This window comes from Beta vulgaris, chromosome 9, assembly GCF_026745355.1.
Source record: "Beta vulgaris subsp. vulgaris cultivar EL10 chromosome 9, EL10.2, whole genome shotgun sequence".
NCBI lineage: Eukaryota > Viridiplantae > Streptophyta > Magnoliopsida > Caryophyllales > Amaranthaceae > Beta > Beta vulgaris.
The window spans coordinates 30196277-30207147 of NC_079210.1; the positions used below are offsets into that span (position 1 = coordinate 30196277).

The 10871-nt window shown below is 35.5% G+C and overlaps 1 protein-coding gene across 9 annotated transcripts; it reads right to left on the minus strand.

The window, feature by feature from the left end:
• Positions 1-1086: 1086 nt before the first annotated feature.
• LOC104903542 (uncharacterized) lies at positions 1087-10635 on the minus strand. 9 transcript variants are annotated; one of them, XM_048636163.1, is made up of 4 exons: positions 8190-10635; positions 6001-6088; positions 5384-5489; positions 1087-1448 (listed from the first exon to the last, which is right to left on the minus strand). In XM_048636163.1, the coding sequence occupies exons 1-4, from the start codon at positions 8215-8217 to the stop codon at positions 1152-1154; spliced, it is 519 nt and encodes a 172-aa protein (XP_048492120.1). In that variant the 5' UTR covers positions 8218-10635; the 3' UTR covers positions 1087-1151. The 9 variants fall into 9 exon arrangements, 2 of the variants coding, with proteins under 2 accessions (XP_048492120.1, XP_048492121.1); XM_048636164.2 differs by lacking the exon at positions 8190-10635 and adding an exon at positions 7860-8180; XR_008967607.1 differs by having other exon boundaries at positions 1087-5430.
• Positions 10636-10871: the final 236 nt, after the last annotated feature.

Below are 10871 nucleotides of genomic sequence, written 5' to 3' on the forward strand. Positions count from 1 at the left end.
ACATTAAAAAAAACAATTAAATAGCTATAAATGAAATTATAACACAACTCGACTACATATAGAATTATACATCCAACCCATGTCTTTCTTAATTCTACCAAACTACCAAAACAAGAACTTACTTTAACAAACAATCAATAATTTATTAAAATAAATTACGAGTAACCTAAAACAATAAAAAAAATCAATTCTTGAAAATATAACTTTACAAAAATTGAACAAAAATAAAATATATATGTTCATTATCAACAACCAAATGGATTAAAGATTATAATAATAATATAATAGATCTTTAAAATCAACATCTAAATAAATAAAATTCAAAATATAATGCTCTTTCCGTTCCTAAATACTGTTTACCCTTTCACTTTCAATGGATTTACTCTTTCTACTTATATCTTTGGACGCTATTATTTTCATCTTTCTACCTTTTAACTATTGGCCTACATTTTCTTCTCTCCAAACAAAGAACATACCTAAAGATTTCAACACCAATAAAAAAACAAAGAGAAGCTGCAAATTACTATTGTTGTCTACAAACAACTAGTATGTCACATTGATAGGGTTGGTTACAATTCTTTTCTACTTATTTTTTTGTAAATTTGATAACTCATATCACAAGTTACACACAGTCTTTTGGGCTATATTCATGAACGTGTACGGAAAAGAGTTCTTATGACCTGTGCACAAAAGACATCAGCAAGGTTGGTTATTATCGTAGACTATTTGATTCAAGAATGTGGCATGAATTCGGGTCCGATCCAAATTGACAATTTGAAGTTGAATGTCCAATGACTTCAAACAGAGAATTAAAATAGATCATAATAGTTAATTCTAATTATCATATAAAGAGAGATCATAATAATTATAACAGTATATGTCCAACATATAATTGAGGTCCTTATGATCCTCATAATGTCACTCGAAAATAAAAAATCAAACAAAAAAGACTTTCTAAAAGATGAACTAGACCCGTGTTCTATCTTACACAACAAAGTATGGTTAAAAGTTCCAAATAAATCGCACACACAATAATAACGGCAATGTGCATGGCTATTAAATATCTAAACAAAAAAGACATTACAATTATCATGACAAATATAGACATTACAATTACAAATATAGACATTACAATTATCATTACATATATTTCAAAGGACATCACAAATAGGTTCTCTCTTAAAACAAGAGACTACGAACCCATAGAAAAGAAACACACACACACTAGCACTTCCAATTAAATCAATTCCACAGAAGAAGATATTGCTAACCCATACAAGCAGAAGCTGGAAGATAGTAGACGTGATTCTAAAAGATGAAAACGCATGATGTTGGGTCAGATGAAACATGACTGCACGTGCTGTTGAGCAGGTGAAGGACATCTCTTTATGACCAGAAGGGTGATGTTGAAACAGCAACTTACGCCAAAGAAATGGACGATGTTGAAGCTACAAAATGCTAAATACAAATCAAAGACAACCGGAAGTATATCCACATTAAAAGAAACATGCTCATAAAATCTGATTAGAGCATAGCCATAAACCTGAACTAGACGAATATCCGCAAACCTCAGTATCACAAAATTTAAGGTCATAAATTAGTAGAAAGCGAGCCTATAGCAAAGATTAATAAACCAGCATGTAGAGAGCTCAATGCAACCATTATGACTGAAGTCTAATTTATCAACCACATGTAGAGCTCAATGCAACCTCGTGCATGTTAATAACCCAGCATGAGACTGGAGTCTGAAATCTACCAGACAAGCCACAACAGATCTTTCTGATCTTCAGAAGATAAAATATGAAACAAAATGCCATATGATTAAGAAGATATGTCATATCTCTTCAGCACTGTGTGTGGGTCATGAGACTGGAGTCTGAAATCTATCAGACAAGCCACAACAGATCTTTCTGATCTTCAAAAGATAAATATGAAACAAAATGCCATATGATTAAGCAGAACTGTCATATCTCTTCAGCACTGTGTGTGGGTGGTTTTTCAAAAACATCAGCACAAGCCATAGCTACATTGCACTTAACTACCCTATACCATCCATAAAGAACACATTGCACCAACGAACAACAGAAGATAAAAGACCACGAAAAAGATAGATAGAAATTCCGTGAGAAAACATACTTGCACTAGAAATAAGACGACTACGTGGACGCTCCTTCCAACATGAACACAACTAAGATTCAAAATATCAAGAAACAAGAGAACTCAAGAAAACTGCTCAGTTGTCCTGATCATGAAGCAATACCACACATTACTTTGTATCTCTATCTAGTCGCAACTAGTCAAATGCAAGCCTATAAGGACCTCAATTAATATGCTGAACCTATAGTGTTATAATTATGATCTCTCTTCTAATATGATCATTAGAATAAACAATTATGATCTCTTTTAATTCTCTCTGTTTGAAGTCATTAGACATTCAATTTCGGACTGTCAATTCAGATTCAGCTGTCCGTTACGCAACGCAGGGAAGAATCGGACCCAACCCGTTTATGTCTTTCGTGCATAGGTTGAAGAAATTTTCCCTACATGTTCATGAATCTAGGCCAAAACACTATATGTGTAACCTGTGAGGTGGTTTATCAAATTTACAAAGATAAGTAGAAAATTAACTGACCCCGCCAATGTGACATACTAGTTTGTAGACTGCAATAGTAGTTTGCGGCTTTTCTCAGTTGGTGTTGAAATTTTTCGTGTGTTCTTTGTTTGGAGAGAAGAAAATATAGGTCAATAGTTAAAAGGCAGAAAGATAAAAATAATGAGTTATATTCAAAGACATAAGTAGAAAGAGTAAATAGATTGAAAGTGAAAGTATAAAGAGTATCTTGAAACAAAAAGAGCATTATACTTTATATTTAATCTATTTATATGTTCATTTTGAAGATTTATTATATTATTATAATCTCTAATCTATTTGTTGTTGATAATGGACATATATATTTTATTTTTATCTGCAAGAATTGATTTATTTTATTATTTTAGGTTACTCGTAATTTATTTTAATGAATTACTAATCGTTTGCCAAAATAGAAGACTGAAGTCTGAGATCTACCAGACAAGCCACAACAGATCTTTCTGATCTTCGAAAGATAAAATTGTGAAACAAAATGCCCTGTGATTAGGCAGATTTGTCAGATCTCTTCAGCACTGTGGTTTTCCAAAAAACATCAGCACAAGCCATAGCCAAATTGCAGTTAACTATTCTATACCCTCCATAAGGAACACATTGCACCAACGAATGACAGAAGATAAAAGACCACCAAAAAGATACGATAGAAATGCCGTGAGAAAACGTTACTGTACTAAAAATAAGACGACTACACGGACGCTCCTTCCGACATGAACACAATTGAGATTCAAATTATCAAGAAACTTATTTTCTATGTAAGAGATAGAATACCTCCATCCAAAAAAAAAGAGAACTCAGGAAAACTGCTCAGTTGTCCTGATACATGAAACAATACCACACATTACTTTGTATCTGTATCTAGTTGCCACTAGTCAAATGCAAGCCTAGAACTCTCCCGAAACAACTTGCGCACGCAAGACATCTTCACAAATACCGCCAAATCACAACTATATGAGATAACATCATACTTTGCGCCAACTTAAAGCCCAAAAACCAAGAAGATATGAATGATATCACTCAAACCATCACCAGATCAACCAAAAGACAACATTGAAAGGCATTTCTATAGTGCTAAAGAGCCACAAAGCATATTCCAGGTTTGTACAACCTACTAAACAACCAACCCCAAGCATATGTTGGCAAAACGATAAACAGCACTGAAGCAATTGTGGCCCCATTAAGCAGAAAATATTCATGATCTTGTCCCAAGTCAAAATGTCAATCAAGAGAAAACTACAACAAAAACGTCTCCAGTACTCAAAGGCAAACACAACACATAACCAATAACCTTTAAGATTTTTGCCTATGCTTACCGTTATAGTCATTCCTAAAACAAACTAAGATATGGATGAACCAAAATCTTCAAATACTCTGCTCAAATTAACAGACAACTACAACAAACTTGTGAGTGCATGAATCCGATGACAAGCCAAAGCGTGAAGATATAAAGTCCCAGAATCTACAGGATGTGTTGAGATTAAAATTAGCATGAATAAGCACAATATTACTCAACTTCGTCACTTGATTAAACAAATTTGACCCAAGAACCAATTTAGCAACTTCAACTAGTAACTTCGTCACTTGATTAAACAAATTTGACCCAAGAACCAATTTAGCTACTTCAACTACCAAATTATAATTAAGATGAACCGGATTGTCAAGCTAAAACTACAACTACTGATTCAGCATATTACGAATCTGCAGAAACGTTCGGTCAAAGATCTACCAGAAAATAAATGTTAATGCTAAAAAAAAAATTCTCACTATAAGCCTCTATATATAATAAGACCCTGTTCTTTTGAACTTATTTGGGCTAAACCAAAATTTACTAAACTGAAAATAATTGAACTGAACTGAAATTACCTGATAATAATAATAATAAAAATAATAACAACAATAATAATAAAAAATTAAACACTGATAAAAATAATTAAATAATAATCAATAATAATAAGGTAAAAACACTAATAAATAATAAATAATAAACAATAAATAAATAACAACAATAATAATAATAATAATTATTAATAATGATAATAATAATAAATAATAATAACAACAATAAATAATAATAATAATAAATAATAAATAATAAGAATAACAATATTAAGAATAATAACAATAATAATAATAACAATAATAGTGAAAATAATAATAATAACAATAACTGAACTGAAATTAACTTGAAATAAACTTAATGAACTTGAACTGAACTGAAATGAACTTAACTGAAAGTAAATCAAAAGAATGGGACCTAAATGAATAAGCAGTTTCTTTACACTACAAGCCTCTCAATCACCTCTGTCAACCCATCAGCATAAAATTGACGCCAAGAAGATAAAATCCCATTGCAGTGAAGGAGTTTGGCATCAAGAAAACTACATAAAGCTAACTAACCATCCTGTTGCCTATCAGATTTCTGCCTGATCTAACCATTGAAATAGTAGAGGTGTATTTACCAGTGTGGGAGAAAGTAAACCAAAATACCAGAAAATATTACCCGAAGAACCTAGAAGCCAGAGATTCGCAAAATCAGCTAAGAGCAAGTTAAAAACCAATCACAAAGATGAAAATAATTGTTGGAGTACCAAAGCACGAAAGAGCTCCATCTTAAATCAGAAGAGGCTAACATTATGCCTTCAAACTCAAAGGTACTACCGGACACACAATACAAGGATGATACAGAGATAACAAGCTTAAAAACTCAACTTAATAGCGAAAAAGTACGGAAAGTAATACCAAGAACCACCAGATGAAAGCATGAGCCTGAAGTGTGCCAATTGAACCTGCATGCGGCACCAATAAAAAAGCAGAACGCAAGCCCAAATTAGATATCCTCGAAAACCTGACATACCGAAAAGTAATACATCATGAACCCAAATATAATCAATCCAATGGGGTCGTGCGAGTGCAAGCAATGACATCATGAAGCACAGACAGAGACCGCAGAATTAACATTGAATGCAGATGAGGAGACTGCACGTACCAGCAACAAAAAACCTCATAATTATCACCACTCGATGCCAGAAAAGTAAAAATAAAAAGTACAATTTATGCTGCGGTCGCCCTTCAAGGAAAAAACTCAGTAGAGATGTTAACTAACTTCAGTACCAGACCTGACACATGCTAAAAAAAGACTCCCGGTCATGATACTAAGATTTAAGATTACCATGGGCGTGAGCCCTGAAGCCGAAAAAAAATAGAACAGACAGGTTGGGTGAAATACCAGGGCAAGTACATTCTCACATCAAGGAATGAACACTCAACTTGTTTATGCCACAAGATGAGCAAACAAAGGTTCCCATATACCATATAATAATTTATCAATATTTTGATGCAAGAACAACTGCATTTACCTAACACACTGTGACCAGCATGCTGAAAGCTGCTTAGTGTACCCACAGGACAACCAGAAAATCAACCAACAAAATCTTCTGATGCGACCTGAGGAGAAAATTAACATGAAACAGTAAACAGTAGAACAGTCATGATTATCAATCCTTGCAAAATCGGCTATAGCAAACACAAACCCAAAATATGCAAGAAATTACCAACTGGATAGCTATAATCCATAGTCAATGACTTCCAAAATTCAAAATTATGCAGAACAAAGAGAAAGAAGTTACCAAATTGATAGCTACAACCCATATTCAAGGACTTCCAAACTTCAAAATTACGCAGAACAAAGAGAACGCCTTACAACCACTACTGCCAATCCCCCCCCCCCAAAAAAAAAAAAAAGAAGCAGCAAGCACAACGATATGATCAAGTAACTATATCTCCTCAGACCATCCCAACACACAAGCTACAAGTATGATCAAACAAGAAAAAAAAAAAGTGAAAATACAGCAGACAAAATTCCAAGGCAAACCACAGAAGCACAGACAGACGTGAACACTCGTTATGTGCTTGGAAAAATAATCTCCCAAATTATAACCATCTAATAATCTACAACTTGATGCACACAATAAGTTACACACAAGATGATCATGAACCTGAACCTGAACCTGAAGAGAAGGATAAACTTAAGATACACACGATAAAATATTACGCCAGATATAATACAAGCATAATACATCACAACATTCCCTTATTCATCATTGCGGAAGCTCTGTATCGCCACTCTTTATGTCAAAGGATATTGTAGCAGACCACCTCAGAGATCTAGAACCAAAAGCATTGAGATGAACTTAGCAGAGGGAAAAGCATGGAGATCAACTGAAAAGCTTAAGTTCTTCTAAAAAAATAGTGCATATCTCCAAAAAACAACATGATGGACAGACGACTCCCTCTAAAATTTGTACAAGACCTCTCAAACTCCATCATCTTGCCACTAAAATGTCAAAAGAGATCGAGGGCTCTTCAAATCACGGTATAAGATTGCTTAAAGCTTCTCTACCATACAGAGTACAACGCATCACAGCATCAACTAGAAAGTATACCATGTCACCAACTAGAAGTTGCAAGGCAAACAAAAAAATTATAAATATAAATCACAAACACCCTTATATTCTCAAGGTAAGCCACCGCTTATTTCAATATCACATATCACCCAGCGGAGAAACACCAATAATCTGCAAGCGAAACAGATCTATGAAGAATACAGGTATTAAAGACACCTCCTACAGGCTACACTTACAGGCACCTTCTATCAAGATCCCTAAACCACCAACCCAAAACAAATTCACCTAGCACCCCTAACTACCACTACATCATATTTCTAGACCATGTAGGTTGTAGGTCAATATATTAGCAGCAAGTAAAACCAAAAGAAACCATGCTTCAGGAGAAGGGGTAAGAAATTTGACATGATGTGCACTCCCAACTCTGAGAAAGACCCATAGATGAGCACAAGGGGAATAACATCTTCGACCAGAACCAGCTATTGATGAATGACGAGAGCCTGCATTAGCAGAATTGAGCTATAGTCCTACATAATGCCTTACTTCTCAAAAATCAAGGGGCATAGATTTGCAACCAAAAAAAACAGTACAAAGAACAATCCTATTTTCTCCGACCAAACCAAACTCAACTCCGCAATCCACATTCAAAAAAGAATCCCTCTAGAGATAGACAGAGAGAAGAAGAACCTGAAGCAGTGGAAACATCCCGAACATCCAACCCAGAACAGTCACGTGAAAGACCTAAATATGTCACAAATTTCGAACATACAAAAAAAGTGAAATTCATAAGCAGAGCCCCTATACCAACTTACTAAGCATCTATGACACCACCACCATGCCATTACAATCTCTGCTGAAGTATCAGCTGAAGTATAGAAGGGAAGAATATTGCCAGAATCACAGCACATTGATAGGCTAACCGATGAGATCTGATCAATAATAAGATAAAGACGAAGCTTAAAGCAGAAACAAGATGCCAAAATAATAAACCATAAAACATCCAGTATGTAATCGGCATCACCCTGAAGCAGAAGAAATATTTGCCAGAATCAACGCACATTGATAGAATAACCGATGAGATCTGATTAATAATAAGATAAACACGAAGCTTGAAGCAGAAACAAGATGCCAAAACAATATACCATATAAATCCAGTGATGTAATCGACATCACCCTGAAGCATAAGAAGGATAAACTTGGAATATAAACGAAAAAGTTGCACTATATATATATGTATGTATGTATACGTATGCATATATATTTTATATATGTATATGTAGTAGAGCCCTATAAGTTGTAATCCATTGAACCTTTGCATGTCGATCAGTCCATGGATACCACGCGACACGTGTCTCAGCAATCTAAAAACCAACAAGCCAATCAGAGTTAAAAATCACAAATGCAGATTTATTGACAGCCACAATTTTACAGCACGAACCTTCACACGAAACTATCTGCCAAGAACTAGAACAGAAAAGATCAAACGACAAAGTCTTGACAGTACCATAATCAGATTTATACGGGGTTCCATACCAGAGTATACTACAGTAGATTTCCAATGAAACGATGGGTGACCACTCCCTCCTAAATCACACAATATCTATCAGCCGTTATCTTGTGGCCAACACACTAGACTGATCATACTACAAATAACAAATTGCAGCAGTACAGAGTCGCAACAGAGAAGAACAGAAATCCATCAGCACCGTAGATATCTCCTCAGAACCTCCACCAAACAAGCAACACAATATCACAAGTGGAGAACAGAACATTGAATAATAGACACAACAGTAAAAACCCAGTCAACTATAACTGACATGAACCTGAAGCCAAGCCGAGGATGCAAGGAGCTGCTCTATTTATTCTGCAGCGGCATTTCTCACTCGAACAGATCTCCTCCACCGCACACCAGCATACTAATATATCGCACAACACTGCTATTGACATAAGTCTGTGACAGCTCAATTCAAGCAGAACAAGGACTCATAAAGATGTCATGCATGCACGACAGCATGAGGAGCCACGGCCAATCGGACCACATTTACGATCCAGAGTTCATCCCCATTTAGATGCAAGGAGATGCTCAATTTAATCTGCTGGATCTGGTTTGCGCAGGATCCATCAGCAGCGGCATTTCTCACTCGAGTACAGACACCATGATACTAATATATCGCACAACACAACTATTGACAAAAGCCTGTGACAACACGATTCAACCAGAAAAAGGACCCAAATAAAGATGTCATGCACGCACGACAGCATGAGGAGCCACAGCCAATGGAACCACATTTACAATCAAGAGTTCAAACCCGTTTAACATACCACGAGGAGCCAAGGCCAATAGAACCCACATTTATGATCAGGATATTACCCCATTAAATGTACCACATACCATGAGCAGCCAAGGCCAACAAACCACATTTATGATCAGGACATTAGCCCCCATTAAATGCACCACAACAATTTCAAAAGAACATTATCAACTCGAAGCTGAAGCAGAATATTGCACCTATACTAAAACATCATTTGCCAAACAAGGGGAGAACGACAAAGTACACATAACCATAAAAAATTACTAAGAATACATTAACGCATAAAACCTGAACCTTTTGTCTAACATCCCTAGGAGAATACAACAAGGTGTGAGATAATCATGCACCTGAGCCCTGACTCCTGAGGCATAACCCATACACAAAACAAAACGCTAGACAAGCAAGCTTATAATGCAACAAAGCTCAGATTTTAGCAGTCTTCCTGCCAAAAGATACATGCTAAGGCTAATCCTACAAATAAGAAAGAGTAAACTTACAGGATCCAAGTGGCTCAGCTCCAAAAGTACCTCTCCTGAATATCCTGCTTGCACGCCACAAGTACTCTAAACAACAAATCATCAGCTTATCCCAAAAATAACCAACTCACACAATAGTCTTAAGATAAATGTACTTCGAAGTCTGGCCCAAAAAATATGATAGAGTGAAGGATTCCTGTTTTATACAGTAACAGAAAGCCAAAATGCATGCATGACCTTTTCGAACATTTGTCTACGTACTTCTAATTGCATGCATGACCTTTTCTTCTTTTCTTTCTCTCTTTCATCTACTACATCTGAATTATCAGTATATGTCGTTTATACAAGTCTTGGTTGTCTGTCTGCTTCATTTCTAAGTCATCAAACGTATATTCCCACTTTTCTGAACTATGTGTCAACTAAGATCAACTCATACAAATATGCACAATCCGAGATGATTCCTTTCAAACACTATGAATACACTCTATACCACAAAATGCCCACCGCAAGTCCATTTTGACTACGACCTATGACCTAGACTTATAAACTCTTCCTAATTTACCACTACACTTAAATTACTAAACAAGGGTGGAACATGTCACTTCAAGGGATTAACGTTACATCCTTTCCATGTTTCCACTAGACTAGGTCTGTATATTGTAGTGCATCGATGATTAAAGCATAACTCCACTGAAATATGATAATGATTCATGCTCACGGATGTGACCAAATGTAATGTTGGTTTTCACCTCGTACAACCCTCCTCCTTTATCCGGGCTTGGGACCGGCAGCAAGTTAATACTCACAGGCGGAGTTAAAAAATTGGTACTAATGTGAAATTCTGTTGAACATGAGCCAAATCTGCATATCCATAATTCTTTTAATCCTTATATCCTCCCGTTAACTCCCGATTAAGTTACTAATTAGGAAGATTAAGAATAACTTAGAAAGCTATGTAAATCGACACCTATGTAAAAATCGAGTCTCGTCTTGCTAAAATAGCCCTTACAAACACTCAAATCCCAGCATGACGAGA